Source organism: Aspergillus nidulans, chromosome VIII (assembly GCF_000011425.1).
Source record: "Aspergillus nidulans FGSC A4 chromosome VIII".
Classification (NCBI taxonomy): domain Eukaryota; kingdom Fungi; phylum Ascomycota; class Eurotiomycetes; order Eurotiales; family Aspergillaceae; genus Aspergillus; species Aspergillus nidulans.
In genome coordinates, this window is record NC_066264.1 from 2090987 (window position 1) to 2115733 (window position 24747).

The window sequence follows — 24747 nt, forward strand, 5'->3', positions numbered from 1 at the left end:
CTGACCATACAATGGCTCGAGATATTGCAAGAGCTCGGTACGCTTTCCACTACAGCGACAGCCGCCGTAGCCCGAACCCGGGACGAAACACACCTTGCGCCTGAGCAAAAGCGCATATACTTAGGCGACTCTTTGGCGCCGGTGCGAAAATGAGTAAATCTCATATATATCGTAACAAGAACCATGTCTAGAACCGAGATATGTTACACCAGAATCCAGGCCAATCATAGGTATAGCCGAACGCAACCAGCGCCATCCCATGCAAAGGTATTTCTGTAGTAACAAAAAAAGCTAAATGATCTTTCCCCCGTTTCTCACCCACTCCCTCATCTGCCCAAACTTCAGCACACACTCCAGGTGCATCTCCCTCGCAACCTCCCAATGCTTCATCACCTTCTCATCCTGTATGAGCGCGTTCTTATACGAGGTGAAGCCCCGTCGAGCCGTGGAACGGGTACCAATGCCTGCACCCACTGTAGTATCGTCGCTCTCATCGCCCGAGATTTTCCCTCCTGTTTCATCACCGAGGCCTAAACGAACTGAGTCTCCGATTCCGCCAAGCCAGTTGGGTGCCATCTCGGTTTGGTTGCTCTTGTGGCGGGAGAGAAAGTGCCCAACCATGCGGCCGTCGAAAGCGCCCCATTCGCGAATATAAAGGTTCATTTCGGCGATGTACCGATCCAGTGCCGCGCGTGGTATCGCCATTTCCTTCGACCCAGCACTTAATGGGACAGGCTGCGGGGGTTCCGGGCGCTTGGGTGGGTTAGGGCAAACCAATTCTCGAGGATGTGTGTCGCTCTTTGATGTCTTTGGTGCTTTGGGCCGAGACTCAAATGGGAGTGTAGACGAGATGTCCTTGAGATCATCAAGGCCACCGCTATTTGTAGCGGTGAAGGGGAACACACCGCCAAGGTTCTTCAAGTTGAGGGGATTCGAACTTCCGCCAGCGATGTCCTTGTCTCCGGATTTTGAAATCGGCCGTGATTTTGAAGATGGTGGGTGTACCTTTTCTTTTCCACTGTTTGGCTTCTGAGGCGCCGCTGTTGCACTGGTGGGTTTGACCGGAGACTCGTCGTCAAGATCCATTGCCTCTCCGTCAATACTAGGCGCCGGGCCGGTGCCTCCGACTGTTGATTTAGCCTCCTCAGCCTCTGTTGCGACGCTGGCTTGCTGTGGAGCAGTCCATGTTCTGACCCCCGGTCTAGTTTGCTTTCGCGGACTCCGAGTGCGCTGAGAATTTGGCTGTCTTTGAGAGGTATCGCTAGTCGGTAGGGCATCCGACATGTTCTTGAATTGGAACGCCGCCACCCAATCATTGGCCAAGAAGTTCTTCTCCGAGAAGGGTTGTTGCTGTTGAGCTTCCGGCTCCGAGGTCGATGTTTCGCGTTTTGGGGTGTTATCAGCGGTACTGTGCGAGCCATCTCTTGTTGATGTTCGGCCACGATTATTCGCACTTGGGGAGTTGCCGAATGGCGTTCTACGACTAGACTTTTTTAAGTCATCGTGGCTGCTGCTCTTGAAAGTCCCATTCTGAGGAAAGTCCTTCGCAAACGAGAAGTCAGCCTTTTTAGAGAATATCGGTGAGTCGGAATTGTTCCTCGCGGAGCTGGCCGAGTCAGAATCGTGCGCTGGATCAATATTAGCATAACTAAAGTGTCTCGAATCGAATAAGAAAACTCACCAGCGCCAGAAAATAGTCCATTAGTGCTACGAAAATTAGAAAACCTCTGCTGCTGCCGAAGCCGACTTTTTGGCATCGCCTTGGGCTTGAACGTATCCTCATCATCGCTGAGACCACTTGAGCTTGTAGAATCATAGCTCGGGGCCCCATCAGCCCTCAGGCTCGGACTAGCGCTACGATGTCGCCCACCCTGTTGAGGATCCGGGCTCGGCGGGTTCGTATGAGAACGCGAATTCGTATTCTTCGGCGAGGTCCGCGCGCTGCCTGAGCGTCCAAGCATAGAGCTGGAGAAGAACGTCTTCTCGCCTCCCGTGGTGGCATACGTACTTCTCGTTCTCTCAAACTCGGGAGTGGCCACATTCTCTGCGCCGCTGGCAAATCCAGCAGTCGGTTTCTTTGCAGTCGGGGTTGCCGCGAAGCTGAAACGATCAGCCCGTGTGCCATTTCTATACGACGCTGTGTTTGCTGCCATCGGTTCGTCACCACCTGCTGCCCGTGGAGCGAACCCTTGCTTCTTCTTCGCAGATTGAGCATGAGATGTGAAATCGGCAGCCGAAGGCTTGGTGTTAGTGTACACATGCTCATAGGCAGATTTCGGTCTCGCAGACGAGCCGTTCGTTGTAGCAGTCGGTCTTGTGCCAGCACCAGATTGGCCTGCGCGTCCGCGAGGATCAAAAGATGACCATCCAGGCATAGCGTTCCCCTTCATCTCCTGGAACCCCCGATACGCATCCGCACGAGTCTGCGTTTGATCGGGGGCCTTCTCCCACGGCTGCTTTGGTGCAGCCCTTGCATAGCTGGCGTACCTCTGAGCACCCGTAGAAGGACCATGATGAAACGACTTGGGACGTTCCGTAAAGCTCGCCTTCGTATTCGGCCTCGCGGCTGAATAACTTGTTGTGGGTTCCTTTCGAGGACTAGGTTTGGTAGGCCCGTAGTAGCCATTTCGCAATCTATCCGTATCATACTTCAACCGCTGGTGAGGATCGATCAATATTTCGTGAGCTGCCTGGATTGCCTGGAATTTCGCATTCGCTTCCACTTCTCTGCCAGGGTTCCGATCGGGATGATATTTCAGAGCTAACCAACGTCAGACACGCTCGACTTCGTCATTCTCCGTCGCTATCTCCATATGTTTTCCTCACCTAGCTTCCTAAACTGCTTCTTGATATCCTCGGCATCTGCACTAGGCGTGAGACCCAAGTCTGCGTAGTAGTCTCTCCGCACATCTAGCTTGACCATTGTGGACGAGACTGACCGGCCAGCTAAGGAGCAATCAATGTCTCGGTGACTATTAAAGAGCGTATGCCACTGTAGCCTGGTATTTGTCTACTCCTGCTGTACATGACCTGACAAAAGGGTGGCTTGTGAAGTGAAAAAAGGTGGAATAGCGGCAGACGCGACGGGAGAAGGACGGTTGGTTAACGGATGGAATGTAAGAGCTCAACAGTCCGACAGCTCGACGGCACCAAAAGCGCTCGGCTTGAGAACAACAGGCAAATTCTAGCCTATGCGTCCTACAACCATAACAAGTCAGCCATATTCGTTTTCTTTCCCAGCATTGAACTGCGTGATAATACCAAGCGATGCGAAGCAACGGCGGTCTGTTTATGCCCGTCTTTTGTTTGATGTATGCGGCGCGTCAATATCGACTTTCCCTTCCTGTATCCTATAAGATATCTCAGGTGCTGATGCAATCTTTCTCTTCCGTCTAGTATGTCTTCGGTATCACTTAACAATAAATGCTAAAGCGAACCCCGGCCAGAACAAAGTGGGACGACGACACTCAGAGTCGTAAGGAAGCAAGGGAAACTCGACGTAGGCAACAGAGCAGTAAGCAGGGTGATCACGACGGAAGGATGTACCCGTAGAACGAGCTGAACCTGAATTTGAAGAAGCTGTGCTGAGCCCGGCAGTGGACCTGATCAGTTCGCGTGGACTTTTTTTGCTTAGCGCGGAGAGAGGGGAGCTTGGGAGGGTCGGAGGAGCAACGGTCGATCATGGGACTTACCAACGACAGTAAATTATCGAAGCCTCCACTCGTTAAATTGTATCTAGTAAATAGAGCAGACCAAAAAAGAGAGAAAAGAAGATCGCAGGTCTGAGCGAGAGGACACTAAATGAATGCGCTGTCCGCAGGATCAAGATTGAATCAGCCACAGGGTAAGAAGAGTCTGAGGGGGCTGGAAGGGGATCCTTGCTAATCGGACGATGGAATCAGAATGGGAATGTTGGTCAATCTGCCGCCAGCAAATCGCTTACAGCTTCACTTGCTGCCCAATTCGCATTACCATTGGCCTCGAAGAGTAGAAATTGTCAACATTGGGGCATTGCAGGATGACGGCCCTGGGGTTGGGCATGCTTGGGGCGAGCTGTAACCTGACCTCACATGTGGCATAAATGTATGTACTCATAAAACTAATGCCAACCTATTACCAGTCATGAGATCAAATGATATAGTAAGTATTCATGAATAACAAAAATGACTTCATCAAATCGTTTCCTTGGTCCTTTTTATCACCCAGTTCCCAATATAGATAACCTGCCCTTGCCCGTGAGGAACCGTAACAAAGAGCAGCCTGAGGCAACCCGACGCAGTATATCCAGGAGTAAAAGATGAACAAGAAGAAAGAAAATCTATATACCCGAGCCATGCCCATGCCCATGTCCCGGTCCAGTTGCGCCTGCTCCACCGAAGAAATACCCCTCAAGTAGATCATAATTGGCATTTTCACTCCAATCATGTTGAAAATCAACGGCCATGCCGAAACCTAGATCGATCCCGAAATTATGGCCAGCACCATGGCCCAGTGACTGTGCGCCGCCTTGAAATTTAAAGTCCGAGTTCTCTTCAGATCCCAGGGACAGCTGGCGCTCGATACCTGTTGGATCGTAATCCAGATAATCGAGACCCATGCCCGAGGGGTTTTCCTGCTCTGTAGGTGTTACTTGGTATGGTGGGATACCGCTGGCCGCAACGACGCTGCCGGGTGATCCGCTCTGCTGGGGGGAATTGTTGTAGTAGTATCGCGGTTGTGGTTGGGGCTGCTGTGGCGAGACGGGGTTCTCGAAAGGGCCGTAATATTCCATAGACGGATTGCGATGGGATTGTGGCCGCGCAAAATTAGGATCCGAAGTCTCAGAGACAGGGTAGGGTTGGGCTAGCTTTCCCATGCCACCACTACCTTGCCTCTCAGCGACTGCGCGGTTGTCGCCAAAGAGATCTTCGAGGTTCATATCGAATCTTGGTAGAGGCCGAGACTGTCTCATTTGTAATTGTCGCCGAGATGCGCTCTGTCGCTGCCGTTGCTCTGCTTGCTGTCGCGAATATGGCCTTGATCTGGATTGCGTTGCATTAAACTGTCTTGACCCGCTAGTGCTGGTCTGCACCCGGTTCAGTTCAACCTGTGGCCCAAAGCCAGTTGTAGAAAGACTCATTTCGACGGTGGCCTTGCTCATCCGTTCGAATGCGTCACGACAAGCTTCTGCGGGTGGGCACTTGTGCATGAGGTCCCTAAGCACTGACGTCGCTGCTAGGACCGTGAAGTCCACTTCATCAAGTGTCTACATAAGACATTAGGGTCTGCGGAGGTGCAAGGAACGAACGGGACATACCAGACGACTCCGCACATATGGCGAGTGCCAGATAGCATACAGGAATGAAATTCCTAGAGATCGTAAGCACATGAACCAGCCTGGTGAAAGCAGCATTTCTTACCAGCCATGAAAATATGATGAGTAGCTAGATAGGTATAATTAACCAATCGCACACGATGCATCTGACGGTATATCCGTATGACTTTTTGCCCAGCTTCAGCAACCTTGTAATAGATATCATGTTCGTCCTCTTCTACCTGAGAAAAGGACGGACTGGAAACATCCTCAGCAGGGGAAAGCTCATCAGCCAACTCAGCGGGAACGGTGAGGCTTTGCTGATAGAGCATGATGACTGCTTGCCAGTAGTTCAACTCCAGGAACTCAAGTGGAAACCTCACACCATTTTCCGAAGGCATCGGCGCACTATTCTTCCATTCCAACAACCGCCGATCAACGTCCCTCCGCCACGATCGGAAAGAGTCAAAACCTTGAAGGAAGGGTGACACGACATCAAGGCGCATAAAGCTCCTGGCGCCGGGTGGGCCTCGTTGTCGGGCGAATCGGGCCTGCTGGTGCTGCAGAACGTCCTGAATCTCCGACTGCAGCACGCGCAGCTTAAAATAATGAAAGGCAGAATGTTTATAACTGGGAGCGCCTTCCGGGGCTTTGATTATCCCAGATTTAGTGATATATTTGTCTTCCAGGATGGATGGGAATTCTGTACTTATGGCCTGATCACTGATGCCGAACGGACGACCGACACAGCAGCTGACCAGACGATCAAAACTGTAGCAGCACCACCACAATCGCCGACGAAAGTCACGCACCCATTCTCGGCGACCTCGCTCGTGGTCGTCGATGCGTAGCTTCGCCTTTTCGCCGTCCTTGTTATTCGTACGATTCATATTGTCATTTTCAGGTCCATCAATGCCTGCTCCATCTTCATAATGAAGGCCAAGGTCAACTGCAAGACGCATTGCAACCCCGACAATGTACCAGAGGCCAGGCGCCACGGGACGGAGCAGAGCAAAACTTGCAAGGAGGAGGACTGCCTGAAGCTCCTCCAAAGCACCAAAACCATCAGTGGTTGGAGAAGTCGACAAGAAAGACTCTAAGTGGACAATGGCAGAGGCATGATATTCTTCTGGCTGATACTGACGACTTGACAGGCGCTGTCTCTTGGTTGCAGAGGGGGAATGATCACGACCTTCTTTCTGATCTTCTGCTGGTTTGTCTTCAAATATGATTCCAGATCCAATGGCAAATACGATATTGAGAAAATACAGACTGCGAGGGGAGCGGCTTTTCTCGTCAACGGAATACGTACGGTCGAGCAATTCCATAAAGTCAACACGATGTACAATGGGTATCTGCGGATTCGCATGTTCGAAATAGAGATCGGCCAGCCGCTCGGCCAGTTCCCTGTCCGGGAATGCTGCACACTTCATCATCGGCCGTGTCTGCAGCCCGAAAAACGAGTCCCGCGTGGTGCTCCCTTCCGTTCCCGTGGCGCTATGCGGTAGACGTTCCTTCGGGCGCGATGGACCACGTTCCGATGAGTTTCCAGGCACTGAACTCTTTACCGCAGCAAATACAACCCGGGCGAAAGAAATTCCAGACGTTGAACCCAGATACCGCGGATCCGAGGTTCCTTGGACCGAAACCATCCCAATATTCGAAACGAGGTTCTGTATCCGCCAGCCATCTTCTGCGTCGGAGTCTTGCTTCACCTCCGGGTCATGGTCATATCGCGAAGCCTTTTCCAGCCCAAGAGGCCCATTCTTTTCCTTCTTGATCCGCACGGACTTGTCATTACTCCCATCCTGCGCGGCTATTTCGCCGGCAGCTGGTCCGTTTGCTGAGCCCGCATATGCTTCATACCCCGCTTCGATTTTGACAGCTTCCTCCTCATCGAATGCCACAGCTTCATTATACTCAATCCCGTTATCCATCAGTACCTTCTCGAGGTACGCGACCCTCGACTCAAGGAAGTAGACATAGCTGCGGGGAATTTCACGTTTTGTTATCGGATCGTAACCGACGCAACGGACCCCTGCCTTCTCGCAGGCTTGGCATCGTGGCAGTCGTTGGTCACATCTGTTTTTCCTCTGCCTACATCGATTGCAAGCGGAGACGTTTCGGAAAGAGGACGAACTCGCTATCGACGGGATAGCGGCACTTTCATTGGCTGGATGCGGTAGTTGTTGCGCCGATGGATCTGAAGGCATAGCAGAACCCGAATCGGCTATAGGGTGTGGTCGTTTTCTTCCATTTCCAACGGCCGTGGGCGAGGTGTGGATATCTGAGGTACTGGGATTCAGCATAACGAAAAAGGATATAATGACCGGTGGCGCGGAGGTTCCACCATGTCTCAACTGAAAGACCCGTAATGAATGTACGCAGAAAAGAACGCTGCTGTGGTATACCGAAGTTGGTCAGCACGCATGTAGGCGATTGATTAGGTATGTCGTTCGTTACTCGCTAGTCTAGCGCTCAAACACGAGCCTGTAAATAGTGAGGAGATGAAGATTGGCGCTTGAGAGCTCGAGAGATATTGCCGTAATATCTCGTGGCTCTTTTTATTCACCCCTTTAATTCTCCGAAACAATGGTCAGGGCAGAGAGCGATTCTGGCGGCAATGTGAAGCGCAGACGCAGCGCATGACTGGAGAAAGCCTGCGGTCACCAACAGCAGAGACAGATTCGGCTAAAAAAAGACGAAGCCAAAGAGCTGAGAAGTGGAGAGGGATGGAGATACGCAGGAGCGAGGAATGAGAGCGCTGACACTGAGTCTGGCAGTTCGCGACAGCCCTGCTGGTGGAGATTTTGATTCGGGAGATCTCTCTGGCGGGCTGTAATCTCTGGTACAAAGATATGCGTGGGGGTTGACTAAGGCAGTACCTCGGTTGGCCTATTCCAAGCTTGAACGGTCTCCCTGATAGATCGCGGGTCCAATGGTGGTAGTACGTATACAGTAGTAGCAATAAATGCAGACTGTGATAGAAAACTGCTGAGAGCTGCCCTGATCCAAAGCGAATGACTGATGCCATCAGAGGTGAACGAGCGATGTATGTCGAAGCACAATTTATCACGTGGATTTTATGAAGAGCGCTTGATTGGCTACTGATAAGCAGTGCAGAACGCATTTCCAGTTTATTTGAAGATGCGATCGAGTCAAAGCCAACCAGTCGTTGAAGTCTCGATATCATATCTATTCCATATACTGACTATTGAGATCCTCCTATTCACACGTTGGGTTCCAATATCCAGAATGCTTGAATGAAAGTACCTGCCTTAGTATCGAGTGTTATCGGATCAACCCCGCACTTTCGATGATGGCTGCGCTCGGCTATGAGAGCGGAGGTGCAGATGTGCTTTGGCTACTACGCTGGTCTAGGAGATACTTTGGGCAAACAGGTGTATCGGGGAAAATGGAAGAGAGTCCACAAGACGGCTCCTCGCATCTATGAAATTGTGCTCTCAAACATGGTAGTAGTAGGATGATAGCTGGAAAGACAAACAGCCGCCCGGATGCATGGAACAATCATGAAAACCGACGAGATCCGGCCACAAATGCCCCGATAGAATAATTCCTCCCAGAATGAAATGAACGCAACAGAGACACCTCACTCATGCTTTTGATTCCCGGTACATGCATGTATCCAAATCCATCTATGTAAGCGCCGCCCAGTCTTGAGTCATAATCTAAAAACAAAAATAAAATAAAATAAAATGAAAAGAAAGGGAAGAGAAGAGGGGAAGTAAGGCGAGAATTATCAAACAGATAGAACAAGCGAAGCTGAAAAATAACGACAGTGAAGCGAACAAGAAAACAAGCTAACAACGTGGTCGCCGGGTATAAGACGGAGATGGAATGATAAAATGCTCATCAAGGTAAAACAAAAATAGCAAGCACGTTGGTGACGCGCAGACCTGCAAGCGAATTAACCCCGTACAGGCCTCAAGTCGGCGGCTATGCTGGGAACCTCCAGTTCGTCAACACTGGTCCGTGCTGAGGAAAGCAGTCGCCGGACTTCATCCGCAGTACCGTCTTCCCTGTCTGCAGCGAATGAACCCCGCAAGACATTCCTGGTGTGAGACGTGTCGGGCTCAGGCTTCTTCTCATCCATGAACCGCTGGGGCTCGGACTCCTCCATCCAGAAACTTTGGATGGCACCGATCAGACAGACAATACCGCAAGCCCACCATGATATGACAGAGTAACCGCTGTCAAGACCTTTGGAGTGAAGAAACCCGGTTACACTCGGGCCAAAGGCGCGGCTGAGACTGGCTGTCGAAGCGGCGGCGCCGTTGATAGAGCCGAGGACTTTCGAGGAGGGTGCTGCGTTGGCAAGCAGGATTGCAGTGGAGGGGAAGGCGATGACATGGAAGGTAATCTTGCAGATCAGGGCGACATATGCGGCGGTCATTTGAAGCTTCTCGGGTAGGAGGATCAGGTATGGGACTAGTAAATAAAGCGGCGGCCAAACGAGGAGGACGAAGCGAAAGGTGCGCAGGGTCCCAAAGTGGCGAACGACGAAGGGGAACAGCCAGAGCTGCGCGATCATGGAGTATACGCCCTGCACTGCCAGCATCAGGCCGATAGTCTTGGTCGACAATCCTAAGCCGCCCGTAAACTTGAAGGGTAAGACGGCATCTTCCTTGGACTTGGGCGTGCTCAGGAAGACGGGCATGAGTTGGTCGAAGGAAACACTATGGCTATTGTCCGAGTCAGCATACAGTGAACGCAAACTTCGGTGCACCCCCCGGCGCTACTCCTCAAGTTGCATCCGAAGGTCAGACTTACTATGCAAGGATCCCATATCCAACGATGTTGAAGATAACTTGCTTTGTAAAGGCCTTGGGTTTCCCACCGCTCATCTGCTTTTCAATGTCGTCATCCACAGCCAGGTCATCGACTTCCCTTACTGGGCCCAAACGGGGGGAAGTTTCCGTGCTCCGATAAGCTGGCGGAGGAACCTCGTCGTAGTCGTCAAAATAGCCTGCATCGGCTGAATCCGCTTTGACATCCTGCTCCTCCACAGCCTGCACGCGAGAACCCCAGCATCTGCCAATCAGCCAATTGCCCAGCTCCAGCCCACGGTCACGACGATACTTCTTCTCCGGATGAGTCTCCTCCAGGAACAGCAACCCAACCACGATCCCAGTCATCAGAACGACAACACAGACCAAGTTGGGCAGCAGAAACGGGAACTTTTTGAATATGGATTCGCCCGAGAATAACCAGGGATAGTTGTCGCATGGCTGTGACAACGCCCCGCCCATTGCAGGCCCAATGATAGACCCCAAGCACCAGACGAACGGCATGATCGAGTAGGCGCGTGGCTGATGTTCCTTGACGGTGACAATCTCTGCAACAGTTGTCTGGAGAACCCCAATGTTCCCGTTGAGGAGACCGCCTAACGCTCGGGCAATCATGGCAGTCGCTAAATTAGGAGCGAACCCAAACACGACCATACTAATGGCTGTTCCAACCAGGCCCATGATCAGGACCGGCTTTCTACCAATCTTGTCGCTCATGCGACCCCAAAACATACCGGCGGAGAATTCCGCGAACGTAAAGGACGAGGTGATCAGACCAGCGTAGAGGGCAATCTTTCGATCATTGCTTGTAACATGGAACGACTCCACCATGTGATAGACGTACGGGAAAATCGACATGAAGGCGATTGGCTCGCAGATGCGGCAAAGCGCTGTGTAACGGTCAGTCGCAGTCGCTACCCGAACAACAACCAAAAAATTTTCATTCCAATTGCGAGGCAAAAAAAGGGGGGTGGTTCTCAATCAAGCTGGAGGCCAGGGGCAGCTGGAATTTTGTCCATATTTGATAGGAATCTACTCACCCAGCACGAAAAGTTGACGTATAGGAAACGCCGACCAATCACCGCTGCGCTCTTCATGTCGCCGACTCTGCAGAAACGCTGGTCGTTTGAACATTGTGTTGGTGTGGCTGGAACTCTGGAGATCTCGCTTGATTCAAGAAGGGATAGCTGGATTGCGTCTCTTCCTTGCTGAAGAGAGCAAGCGTGGTCAGGCCGGCTTGTATGGAATGCACTCGGCAGAGGCAAGAACTGCAGGCGGGTATCACTGATTCGAACTGGTTCAATTGTCAAGCGGCTTTCGGCATGTCTTCCTCTGCTCTGAGTCGACCTCTTAAACCGTGAAGTTGCTTTTTGTGCTCTAATTTGCTCTGATGCTGTTTGCGCAGGAACTGCTAGGCTGTGTGACGACTGCAAGGAAGCCAACAGCGCAAAACCTTAATGATAGCTGACGGGAAACACTCCGAGTGAGCAGTAGATGAATTGACCAGCTATGTTTGAGAGCAGCGTTGGGCGAGTTAATTGGTCAGTGAAACGGCAGTGGGACTGTGGTAGTGGTAGTGGTAGTGGTTATGGTTGTGGTAGTGGTAGTAGCAGTGGTAGTAGCAGTGGTGGTAGTAGATGGGTTAGGTGAATTGAGCGCGAGTTGCAAAGCAGGCCGAGGTATTTAAGAAAAGGCAATGTGGAGGAGAAACTTGAGAGTATGGGAAAGGCAGATCAAACAAGGGCGGGAAGGAGGGAAGCTATTAAATGGATGAAGCCGTTGAGTCTCACCAGCAATGGAGCCCATTCTGGTTACAGCTGTACAAAGCCCAGGTTGCAGGAGCAAACAGTCGAGGATATCAAGGGACCCACAGCTTGTATCTGGCTGTTTTTGTGACTGGATTTTTTTTTTATTTTTTTTTATGTTTTAGGAAATCGGATTTTGATTTCTTGGGACCGACGGTTTTCAGATAGACTGAGTGGAGCAGAGAACGAGAGCTGGAATGAATCGTAGCAACCCGAGTGGTGGTATCCAGGAAACCCACCAGACGAAAAATGGGGTAGAGCAGACGGGGAGCAGGAAATGAAATGAAATAAAAGAGAGGGAAAAAAAAATAAAATAAAATAAATAGAATAAGAAAAAAAGAAAAATCGAATCTAGCAAAACAAAAAGACGAGACTGAAAAGGATAGAGCCAATGAGGTTGAGCAGACGGTCAAGGACGGACCAAGCATCAACCCACGACATCCCGTACTCATTATTATTGATTTCATCCCGAGTCGGGCTGGGAACGGTTGGGTATAGCATCTTGTGCCCTGAGGATCGAGGATCACAGGGCCCGACCAGGTCCTGCCTGCTCTCAGGTACCTCCGGATATCGGTTGAAAGCAAGATGCGCCTACAGCTTACACGGCAGGTGCGACAAAGGGCAGGGAGGCAGAGTGGAGCGGGTTTGTTGGGAAAACGCAGCCCGATAGTCGGGTTGACGGAGTTCAATAGGCGGACTACGTGTGAAATGGATGTCACTACTGTGTCAGGATGGATGGATACGTGGATGGTCCCGGAGTGAGAGTCATCAGACAGATGGGTGAAAAGGAGAAATCAGAAATCATCATGAAAAGGAAGCGAAGGAGGAATGGAGCCGCGGCGATTGACCCATCAAGCCCTGGATTGTCGCTCCGGGGAAGAATCAAGGAGGGAGTTAGAAGCGCGCTAAGAGGGCTGTAAGGACGATCGGCTTTCCAGAAGTCTGGGTTGACTCTTGAGTAGTGCAGATGATAGATCTAACACACTAGCCGACTAGCGCGCCCCTCCCAGGGAAAAAGCCTGGCAAGGACTTTCGCGACTGAGGAGTAATTCCGCAGCACTGGCTCGAAGATCCAGATGGTCCTTATTCACTAGGGGTCCTGGATTTCCAAGTCGAAAGTACAGTTTTAAATTATCGTAGATGTATAGTACATGTATAGTAGATGTATAGTAGCTGAGCTGCGAAGCTGCAACAGCATTAAACTCTCTGTACGGTAATATGCGGCTGGACTGACAGGCGACAGTCAACTATTGTATCTTGACTGTCCACTATGGGTGCTCGTGACTCTATGGAAAACGATCTTGCAAGCTGCCATTGGCGATTGGTCTCAGTAGCAAACAAAGGCAACGAGGTCTAAAGGCCTTGTTCAGGAGAAAGGGGAAAAATGCGGTGTATGCGATCCCTCAAACAGGGCGAGGCCAGACATTCGGTCAATGGGAGAGTGGGAGCCGGTCAGGAGAAAACAAACAGGTGACGATCGAAATTATGATTCTTATTCGAAGACGACGAGAGCCCAGAGAAATGAGAATTGGGAAAAGGTGGGTCTGATACTGAAGTGAGCAGTCGAGGAGCTCCCAGTCCCAGTTTCAGTTTTTTCTACCCCATACGGAGCGATAGTATGACTCTGATTCTACGGAACGGTGAGGGTCTGAAAACGGGCATTTCGTCATTCTGCCTGGCCGGAGTGGGCCCAACGGGCTGGCTGATCGGAGGAAAGACGGATTGACGTCTAGCGTGGTGCTGGAGATTGTTGGAGATTGTGACCATGTCAAAAGGGGTAATCGAGACTCGTAGACAGATTGACGGATCACATTCTATTGATCTTGACTCTTCGACTCTCGATCAGATACGCCAGGAAACCAATGCCATTGGCTTCGTAGGAATGTCTGGTTGTACGGAGTGCACAGTGAGCGGATCGGTACCTGGAAGATCCCATCCCTGTCTGAGTAACCAGTCCAGCCTATCGACGCGAGGAGACAATGCGGCATTGCAGCATCTACAGCTAATCTGCAGGGATAATCAAAACTCCAAGACAGATCTATTCGTCTGCTCTGTAATTGCCGTCAGTCTGTCGTACTGTCAGCAGACCGTAAATATGAGCTGTCACCTACCAGTATGGATCTCTCTCCTATTATTCGGTGCTTTGAGACTCGACTCTCCTAAAGCCCCGTACGGAGTGCAAGCGAGTGCAAGCTCTCTACCCATCTCAGTAAGGAGCGGGAATATTTTTCCAAAGACTGGAAGACTTTTCCGGGGAACGCTGACCGTCATTTCTTCTAAGCAGGGCGTCACTTCGTGCTCCGTAGGTCTCTAGTTTCAATGACTCGCTTTTGCAGCAGGAACAGTACAGAGATTTGCAGTTCTCATTGCCGCCTGAACGTGGAAGTTTCTATGAACCGAAGCAGCCTGCTTAGGCGTTGCATGACCACCGTAGGCAATAGACATCGTCCTCTGCGGCCATTTCGAATGGCTCACGTGGACCGCAGCCCAACGGTTGCTCGCATGCCGACCGAGTCAGGGAGTTGACTATTTCATTGGCTTTGCAGCAGCGTTAGCTTCGAAGACACAATGGGCATGAATCTGTTAAGCGTCTGGATTAGCGCATCTCTAAACCTGGAGCCACGCGAGCCGAACGAGGTTGGAGAAGAGGGGCAGAAGGAAGATCGAACGATGGGCTGCAATCCTGCAGCTAATCTCTTGGCCCACCACAGAGCTCACCTGGCGGACCAGCTCCGATGCTGTCCGAGTTAAGGACGCCGGAGTGGCTCGATGCCGGTAGTCTCTAGTATGCGCACATCGACAACACCATAACAACCGTGCTTCATTGGAGCTTGCAGTCGTATCATTGTTTGACGTCCAGGTTCCGTAGCAGGGGGAAGTGTTCCAAACGGAGGCTCTACTGAATGGAGAGACCGCAGCGTTCTCCTGCGTATCATGAGCGGAGTTGGGGCACCCATCACTGAGTCCCAATAGAGGCCAGAAATAAGGCAGTGGTTAACCTCTAGAATTGGGACACGTTCGCTATAGCCGATAAGTTGGAAAATTTTCTGCTCGGCTGACGTGCCGTGAATTTGTATCGTATGCATTGTGCGCACGCATACAGACTTGGGTGCAAACGATACTACGCAACCCCAGTACGAACTCCCTTGGGCTTTGAGCTCCACACACTCCACGAAACAGTCCCGTTGTCCGGCGGTGACAGGTAAGGAAACTGGACACAGGGACTTAGGCCTCCCATTTCAAATATCAGAGTCATCGTGTCAATAGCGACTTCCATTCGGAAATGTCGGAAAGCGGATGAAAAGGCAGCCGGTGCTGTTGAGGCGCGTAGGTATGCATGGCTACCGGTCAGGTGAGCACTGACCAACTCGGCTCTGCGCGATAGCTCTTCCTTGCTGACGATCCCTGTGTTTCAAAAGACCGATGAGACGAGCATGCATGTGCGTCGTCGGGATCAGGCCACAGGGAGGTGACTGGCTCGATGAGCTCAATTGCTGCAGATGGAAAGGGAGAACCAAACACGGTTGAGGAGGAAACCTGGCCTGCACCGAACTTAAGCGGTGAGAGCTGCAAGCAAACAGCACTTACACTGACAGCGACGATACCCTGGCCGATTCTCTCTTGGCTGCATCGTCGGCGCGTGGTTATTTCGCCTCCAACCCGGCTCATAGGCTCGTCTAGGGTCCGGATCCTGCTGGCTTGGGCAGAAAACAAAATCAGCGGGTGGTTTGACATTTGTGCTTGCATGCTGCGCTCAGCAAATAATATGGCCCTTGTCCTTGCCTGCCTTGCAGCAAACCAGAGTCGAAAGATACGGTGAGGGCGGCGGCATAGCACCGATTGCCGAAAAGAATTGTTGTAATCCTCATCTTAACGGCCGGCCCAGTTTATGCAAGGATATTACTCGCAAGCTGCCACATTTCATGACATCGATGCTGAGTCTACGAGAAAGCAAACACGAGCGAATGATGGGGCATCACTAGCCAGAGCTTTCCATCAGATCGATACTACGCCCTTTCGCTCCTGCTGTCAGCTCGTCACATGGCCTTTGAACAATTCTCCGATTCGCACATTAGCAGAAAAAGGATGATCAGCGCGCAGAACTGCCGCGAGTCAATGGATTCCTGGTAGCAATTATTCGGTCACGGCTGATGTGTGAGCCAGTGTAACTCGACGGACATCCCACTTCTGCCAATCCCGTTCGGTGGGTTTCCTGATTACGTCGAGTTTCCGGCCATCAGACAGCACAGCACCCGTTGCCTAACCAATTACTTGATTCAGGGCCAAATCGGTTGTAGTGTTGACGTCGGCTTCATGAAGATTACTTGCCCTCCCGTGAGTAGCAGCTATGCGGTGACGCTCTCTTTCATGCCTGTTGGGGATGAATGAACTTCTCAGAATAGCGTACTGAGTGGATCAGAGATCGTCCTCGATATGCAGCCCACTGTGCCGGACTGTCGGGTCAATGACTCAATGGGCAACCTCGATATACGGTGCCGGACATGAGTACCTTAAGTCCTACGAGCCTTGGTTATGACGACGTGCGCTATACGTACGTTGAACCGAAAAGAATTTGAGGCGTGTTGAAGGATTGATCAAATCTAGATTCAATCCAACAGTGCGTTGCTGGCCGTTTGAGGGAGTTGCCGGATTGGCCGCCACAGCCGCACTTACTTGACGATGATTTACTGTGCCGCTGCTTGAATTTAATGAATAATTAGGAGCAGTCATCGCCCAACGAGCGCGTCAGACCCAGTTGTTCTGGAAACATTCGGTACATATGATACAACTCTGAAAGGATCATGCAGGGTTTGGCCCCAGTGCCGGCGGCCTTGATCCGTAAAGGTTCCACATATAAATTCAATCGTACCATAGACCGACGGATGGTAACCTAAGTTATAATCCATTATATGAGGCCGATTGTTCTGAAGCTCCTTCTAGGTCGGCATCTAACCTACCGTGCTCACCCGTTGCGGCTGCCAACTCCTACTGCGTGTCGGCTGACAGCTTGGGGCTCTGTCACACTCGGAACAAACTAACATCAAAAGTCCGCATCTACACCGTACTTTCGACAGGGATAGTGGCACAAGAACCGGGAGACAGACAGAAAGACGTAATCTCAGGATTATTACATAACAAAGTACGGAGTACTCCGTACGCAGCTGCGTACGTATCTTTGTACTTTGCACGATCTGAAGTTAATTTATCTGTGGATGCGATAAGTGGGGCCGCCGGTGGAGTGGTTGATCCTCTAACTTCCGTTGGGCTTTTTTGTGTTTCTCTGCCTTCTTCAAGGCACGAGCTATGACCCGAGGCCAATGAGAACGAGCCTCGTCCGACTGTCCGTCAGTACTCGAGGCGCGTAAAGCCTCATTTCAAGTTGAGCTGTCACCATACCGCTTTGTGGAAGCAATTGAAGCCCCTGGTGGCAAGCAAGGCTGGGTGAGTGGGTGTACACTGTACCTTGCGGAGCTCCATAGTCTCATCGGAAAGAGCGATCCGGTGCCGCGGCGACGGATCTCTGACGCTAACCATGGTTCTGGTTGCCGGATTCAACAATCCGTCACAACCGCCTCACCACTCAGCCAGCCCATCTTTACCTTTTGACTTTATTGACCGTTTCGAGTTTAGACGCACATTCTTCGGGCCTCGGTAGTCACTCCCGGGTCGCCGCTAGGGTGAACTACGACCTGATTATCGTCCGGCCCCTGAAATCATGTGAGCAACTAGCCTTCTCAGTCTCCACTGCAGAGATTCACATTCAAGCTGAAACTGGGCCACCGTAAACGTCAACAGCGCCTTTCCGTTGTTCAAAGGTTCCAGAGTACTTTGGCCACAAAGCACGTACTTCTACCCGGCGATCCTTGTGTAGCCCCGGTCATCTGAATCATACTATTTGTTCTGGTCACACTTTCGATCTTTGCTTGGTGCGAAGCTGTCTCCTCTGAACGTGGGGCGCCTGTCCATCAATAGATCAAGCAAGGATCTGTCAACACTTGGGGCTACCTTGCATACGAAAATCATCCGCAGGGAAGATTTAAGCCGCGAGTGTTCATTTGACGAGGCCGTCTCTTCAGTGAGGCAAGACCAGGATTGCAATCCAGCTGAGCAGAGAACAGCACAGCACTTGCTGCTGCTAGCCTACGAGCCTCTGATTCACCCTATGATTACTAATTCGCCTGTGTTCTGTTCGCCTCCAGTCGATCTCTACCCTCGAAGACGAAAGGCAAAAAATTTCCGAGTCCTCGCCCATCGGATCTGTCCAAGTGTCGGTCAGTTAGTTGCATGCGAAACAGCGCATGTAATCATTGTACCAAGATCGAGGGGTTAGAACGTCATTTTCTTGAGTGACGAAATCATGGTATGATGGTCTGAAATCAAGAAAGTCTCGGCCCTGCACAGGTTATTCCTGTTTCCACTACGCATGGCGCCAACACCTGCGTATGCTGTACACTTGTCGAGGCTTGGGTTAACTCCCGTTGGCATCAAAACTCCTCTGGACACCTATACTCTGACACATCATTGAGAAAGCACATTTGCATACGGACAGACCGATCGGATAGACATACGGTGAGAGCGGTTTGTGGCACCACGAGGACGGGATTCAAATTGGCTGAAGTCGTGCTGACGAGCCCGGCCGCTGTGCTAATCTATTGTCGGTCTGAACAAGGTATGCCTCTGTGCTCCTAACGTTCAGATTGATGTTGTAATTGTTTCGCGCAACTGTTCTAATCAATAAGTGTCAACGAATCCCTAGACTCTGCATGTAATGAACCATCTAGCGTAGAGAACGAAACTTTGTTCAATGCATTTCATTGGATTGAGCAGGCTTTCTCAAATGGCTCATTATTAGGGGGATTAGTTACTATCAGTATCTTGAACGTTGAATTCATTGTCTAGATCGATATTAGTCTGCTCTCTGAAAATACTTCATCCCAGACTTCCCTGCCCAAAAGATCGTTTTATCAAGCAAGCGGTATAGGCACAACATCGATACCTGGATGGCATATGTATATTCACCTATCGAGGCGGGCAGGTCGTACGATTATGCAATCATCTCTTGCTGTGCAACACGATTCCTGACGGAAGTTGACCCAACGGGCGACAACAGTAGATGAGCAATGAGCGCCGAGACAATGATGGCGGGGACTTGATGAATAGGGAGATCCGTACGGAGACGATGCTTAATGAATCGGCGGAAACCAGGTCCGCTCGATAAGTTGCAGAGGCAACCTGTATTACGTTCAGCCCAAGCAGCCAATACCTGACTCGACAAGTTTCGTAGGCCTTCCTTGACACTGGAGGCAGTCCATATAGTAATTGTGGCGTTGGCCGGAATCATATCTACGCAGAGTATAGTCCTGTAAAGCTGCTTTGGATTGACGCTCGTAAAACTTGCCACCCTAATGACGCGGCAGAATACCTCGTCTCCATAATCCAAAGACCGATCTTAGTTTGAGAAGTCAAATCATCGTCAGCTTTGCCTATCTGGAATTCTAGATTCCAGCTTGGAAGCTGAGCTGGAGCCTCGCTATGTCTTCCAGATAAAGCTGCCGAGAAAGCAAAAGTACCACCACAAGTCCTCGCTTCAGCAGTACCTTTCCGTCCAATGAGATACCTCACCCGCCTCCAACCTGAGTTTCAGTATATTTAGTATGTTCCAATTTAGCCCATCCTCGGCTGATGGAAGAAACCTCTCTGAATGATGCTATTGGTTGATATCTTTGGGACTGAATAGTGAGTTTGGGTACCTTGCATTTGGGACACAGGATCCGCAGCACAGAAAGTACGTTGACTAGGTACCCAACCACTTATGACCGGCGAGCATTATGGAAAGGTTCACGCCACATTGAAATGCCTATATTGGATTACATTGTATTCAGGGCTACCTTACGAATAGAATGGCTTTCTCTACCTATCCGACGTCGCGGCTCTCTGCGTTCTACAAAATTCGCTAGATGATGTGTCGAATTATTTACTCCGCACAAAGTTAACTTTAACTTTTCAACTATACCCCAAAGCGTCGAGTCCAGACCGCACTCTCTTTTGGGGAGTGATTATGGAGAAATGGAGATCCGCCTCATCGTAGATTCTCCTAGCTGTCTGTACTTTCGACAACAAGTCTGGCCCTTTTTTCGAGAGTTTGGAACCTACCGGTACCTGTCGATATAATGCATGGCACGGTGCCACTCCGCCTTACTGATCTGCTGGCTCAGCAGGTCTCAAAATGACTTCACTTTGTTCTCATCATGATAGGTATAGAGTCTGAGACCAAGGCGATCGAGTCTTGCAAACAGCGCTGTACCAGCCAATCGCATAGTCGGCTCTGTACAGACTATGCACATTCCTATGCTCGTACATAACCGCAGCGACGGGTCCAAATATAGCTTGACTTCTTGTAGAATTGATGCGATATCTCAATCAGGGTACGTGTGGATTGATACATTATGAATAGGACGCCTTTATCGAGACCAGGAATACTCCTGTAATTGCGTGGCTGGCAGTAACTGAGTCGACCGTGTCTGTGTCAGATTGTCTTGCCAACCCTCTCGCAGCCGCGTGGAGCGAGCCACGAATGTGAGGATGTAATGCGTCATCAATTCATCGGGAGTGGATAGATATCTTGTAACCTAGAGCGAATGTTGAGGCGAAGCTCACTCTGAAACGGGACATGGTCAGGCACTAGGTGTCATGACCATAACTCAAGCTGGCACTGAGTTCGTTGCATAATAGGGGTGATCAGGCCATTCGGGATTAACAGGGAAGTTCTTGACCATTAGCAGCATACCGCGATTTGTTTTTGTTTCTAAGTTGAGGATACGTGAGCGTAGGGGTTTGACGATGAAGACCAGATAATAACTGAGCAGTGGCTGTTATCTATCGTCACGTGCACTGAAAGCTGTAGATAAGATCACATGACGTCAAAAATGCCTGGCAAAGCTTTTGAGCGTCATGGCCGTGACATAGCTGAAGAGCATGAAAAGCTCGGTTTCCAGCTTACCCACTCGCTCCATTGACCGAGCACGTCCCGACAATTGTTGCAGGATGAGCGACACCTAGCACAATATACAATGGCGACTCAACGAACAAGCCTCCGAACTCTGACCAGCTTGTTCGCCAAACGAAGCGTTTGTTTCTGCTCTCCACCGAATAGACTGAGCGCAATACACCCATACAGTCGCGGATACGCTACAGATACCGAGCCAAAAGAGTCCATAGACGCAGCCATTGCTAGTGACGCTCCTTCACATCTCAATCCGTCACCCGAAGACTACTCCCGGTTCATCTTTCAAGATCGTTGCCGCTCGACGATTTATGCCGGCGACGGTGGGAACGGTTGCGTCTCGTTTCAGAGGGAAAAGTATATTCCCGAAGGGCCACCAAATGGCGGTGATGGCGGCAGTGGTGGCAGTGTCTATATTCAAGCCGTTGAAGGGCTCACCAGTCTACACAAGCTTGCTCGGAGTGGGGTAATCAGAGCAACCAGAGGCAAGAATGGTCAAGGAAAAAGTAAAGGTGGTAAACGTGGTGAAGACGTTCTTATCCAGGTTCCAGTGGGGACCGTGGTGCGCGAAGTGGATCGGTACGACCCGGTCGCTGAGGAACAGCGACGGCGTGCACTGGAGAGGAAAATGAAGAAGGAGAAGGCGAAGTCGGGCGAGGGCGAGGACGAGGACGAGCGGCAGGATCTCGATTTTCAGCCCATCCGCCACGACCGCTGGGCCCTCTACCCCGGGGCGAACCCGTCTGATTTCCTGACGACCGTGTTTCCCAGCAATCCGCCACGGAGGCAGAATATTGCTGCGCTCGAACCGCGTGCGCCTATATACCTGGATCTCTCGCAACATATGGACAAGCCGGTCTTGCTAGCTGCAGGGGGCGCTGGGGGTCTGGGAAATCCGCATTGGGTCTCCCGTGAGAACCCTCGGCCTAAGTTTGCTTCGCGCGGAGAAGGAGGTAAGCGCTTGGAGCTAGAGTTTGAGCTGAAACTGCTTGCGGATGTTGGGCTAGTCGGCAAGCCGAATGCTGGGAAGAGCACATTACTACGGTCACTGACGAACAGCCGGACTCGCATTGGCAATTGGGCGTTCACTACGCTCGAGCCCAATATTGGGACCGTGGTCATTGACAACGACAAAGGGCGGCCACTCGTTGAACTCAAAAACAAGCCCCCTCGGAAACGGTTCACGATCGCTGATATCCCGGGTTTGATCAAAGGCGCCCATTTGGATCGTGGCTTGGGCTTGGGATTTCTGCGGCACATTGAGCGGGCAGGGATCCTGGCCTTCGTAGTCGATCTTAGCGCTGGAGATCCCGTCCAAGAGCTACAGGAACTGTGGAATGAGCTCGGGAAATACGAAGAGCTGCGTGACATGGGCGGAACTTCCAATGAGAGCGGCGACGATCCGACCTGGGACTTGCCAATGCGTAGCCTTCCAGAACTACAAGGCGACAGTGATAAGGCAATATCTCAACCCAAGGACAGACTTCCCGAGCTTGACTTTCCCGCTAATCATACGAAGCCCTGGTTTGTTGTGGCTACGAAGTGCGATCTCCCCAAAACGAGAGAGCGCTTCAAAGCGCTTCAGGAATACCTTTGCGGAGTCGAGCAGGGCAAGCATGAGCATCCCTCAGGATATGCTAAAGGTTGGAAAGAAGGGATATCTGCAATCCCTGTGAGTGCCATTAATGCTGAGAATGTCCAGCAGATTCCCAAGCTGGTGATGCAGCTTCTGTAGAGGCTTTAAGGAGCATCTTTCTGTATATTCAATGTGAAATAAACTCTCCTAAGACGGTCAGCGCCCTTGCTCACTTGTAAATAACTGTGCTATCGACAGTATGTAGTTCTCGCAATATTATTGTGCATTAGAACAAGCGCTTGGCCTGCGTACAAGCCTTGACTACAAGCCTTGGCGTATGGCACAACTTGATAATTAATCTTCTCTGACAGAATCCCAAATGTGACTGACAACTGCTTAATCCACCAGCAGCGAAAATGGCAAAACACGTCTTTATAACTTTCTTGACCTTCTCCCCTCCTTGAGATTTCACCTTTCTCTTTTACTCCATTCACCCCCACCCTGCCAGAAAGATGGCTCTCCATAAAGTTCTGACTGCCACGCTCTCCGCAATAACAAGTCCAGCCTCTGACGACCCGATCCTCCAGTGCTTCGACAATGACCATCAAGCCCTTCACGAAAATCTTCTGAACAATACAGACGAAACCCTTCGGCTTTCTGACGCGAAGTTACGCGTTTTCCCCTTCAAGGACGTCCAACCCTGCTGGCGGAGACTCTATACCGACGCGAGTATCCTCAAAGCTAGCCTGAGCATCTGCAATCATCTCGGGCTCATTGACCAGGACACAGACAACACTCAGACTTCCGGACAGCTACTTGTTTCTCAGTTGATTCAGCTTCTTAACAGCTACGCCGGTGATGGCTTGCGAGTCGACCCCGCGGCTCCCTGGCTTTCACCAGTCATCCATCTTGTCGACAAAGCATTGATCATGACCGGCGCGCCTCTCCGCGAAGACCTCATCGAGTCTCTCCTTTCGGCTTTACAAAACGCTACACGACCCCGTACTCTAGACAAGGGTAACGTTTTGAATAGTTCAGAATCAGGTGACAGTCCATCCCGTGCTTCTAAGCGACGGAAGCTCTCCCCTCCACTGTTCCCACCCGACGCTGTTCCCCCGCCGAGCCTCAAGTACCCGGTTACGCGCGTTTCAAACCCAAGCTTCGATTACATGGAAGAGCATATACAGAATGTCAAGACACCGCTTGTGATTACGGATGCGGTGGAGCACTGGCCCGCCATGTCGAATAGGTCATGGGCGTCGCGCGATTATTGGCTTGAGAGGACATTCGGTGGACGCAGGCTGGTACCTGTGGAGATTGGGAGGTCGTATACGGACGAGGGATGGGGACAGCGGATTATGGAATTTAAGGAGTTTGTTGATAAATACATTTGGAGAAATCCGTCGACATCGACGGCGAGACTGCGGTCACCCGCGGCTGAGGTTGGCGACCAAGTCGAGGGTCAGGACCTTGATGAACGGGAAGACGCCAATAAAACCGGGTATTTAGCGCAGCATGATCTTCTCAGTCAGATCCCCGCCTTGCGCAAGGATATCTCCGTTCCAGACTTCTGCTATATTGACCCGCCAGCACCAGATCCGGGCACACCAGTATACTTGAAGAAGTGCCAGGAACAGGAAGAGGAACGGAAGAGAAAGGCGACAACCGTCGGGTCGAACACTGACGAAGCACACGACAATGCAACGGGTGACTTTGTCACCGACGACATTCTTACACCACCCAGCGACCCAATTATAAACACGTGGATCGGCCCATCTTGGACAATCTCCCCTCTGCACCACGATCCCTACCACAACATTCTCGTCCAAGTCACTGGTGCCAAGTATATTCGGCTCTACTCGCCTCATACCCCAGCTTCGCAGATTCACCCCCGGGGCATGGAAGCTGTTGCCTCTGACAAAGAAAGGAGAAATAGTCATTCCTCTCCAGGAAACGGTGCAGGCCGTGTTGGCTCAGATGGCGATGATACTTCTACAGCACGCATGATTGATATGTCGAATACGTCACAGGTCGATGTCGCCGCTATTGAGCTCTCCCCGGCGGAGTCGGAGCAGTGGGAGGCCATGTGGCCGGGATTTCAGCAGGCGGAGTATTTTGAAACGATCTTGAGAGAAGGAGAGTCACTTTATATCCCGGTGGGATGGTGGCATTATGTGAGGGGATTGAAGGCGGGCATAAGCGTTAGTTTCTGGTGGTAATTCGACTACTGCCTGCATCACTGCACGTACAGTCTACAGCAG

General features: G+C 51.1%; 5 protein-coding genes across 5 annotated transcripts, besides 1 other annotated feature; 2 read left to right on the forward strand and 3 right to left on the reverse strand.

Annotated features, from left to right (window-relative positions):
• Positions 1 to 24747: part of a sequence feature (contig 1.14 1606..364334(-1)) that runs on past both edges of the window.
• Positions 292 to 2923, reverse strand: ANIA_00892 (DnaJ domain protein; the record flags this gene model as incomplete). Its single annotated transcript, XM_653404.1, has 3 exons — positions 292 to 1628; positions 1682 to 2761; positions 2827 to 2923. 3 exons carry the CDS (start codon positions 2921 to 2923, stop codon positions 292 to 294), a joined length of 2514 nt encoding a protein of 837 aa, XP_658496.1.
• On the reverse strand, positions 4319 to 7602 carry ANIA_00891 (transcription factor uaY; the record flags this gene model as incomplete). The annotated part of the gene is made up of 3 exons (XM_653403.1): positions 4319 to 5245; positions 5297 to 5349; positions 5400 to 7602. 3 exons carry the CDS (start codon positions 7600 to 7602, stop codon positions 4319 to 4321), a joined length of 3183 nt encoding a protein of 1060 aa, XP_658495.1.
• ANIA_00890 (MFS transporter) lies at positions 8731 to 11235 on the reverse strand (the record flags this gene model as incomplete). The annotated part of the gene is made up of 3 exons (XM_050613283.1): positions 8731 to 9996; positions 10085 to 10991; positions 11142 to 11235. 3 exons carry the CDS (start codon positions 11233 to 11235, stop codon positions 9222 to 9224), a joined length of 1776 nt encoding a protein of 591 aa, XP_050469111.1. The 3' UTR covers positions 8731 to 9221.
• ANIA_00889 (GTP-binding protein Obg) lies at positions 20978 to 22704 on the forward strand (the record flags this gene model as incomplete). Its single annotated transcript, XM_653401.2, has 1 exon — positions 20978 to 22704. One exon carries the CDS (start codon positions 20978 to 20980, stop codon positions 22643 to 22645), a length of 1668 nt encoding a protein of 555 aa, XP_658493.1. The 3' UTR covers positions 22646 to 22704.
• ANIA_00888 (putative JmjC domain protein) lies at positions 22999 to 24705 on the forward strand (the record flags this gene model as incomplete). The annotated part of the gene is made up of 1 exon (XM_653400.1): positions 22999 to 24705. The coding sequence occupies one exon, from the start codon at positions 22999 to 23001 to the stop codon at positions 24703 to 24705; it is 1707 nt and encodes a 568-aa protein (XP_658492.1).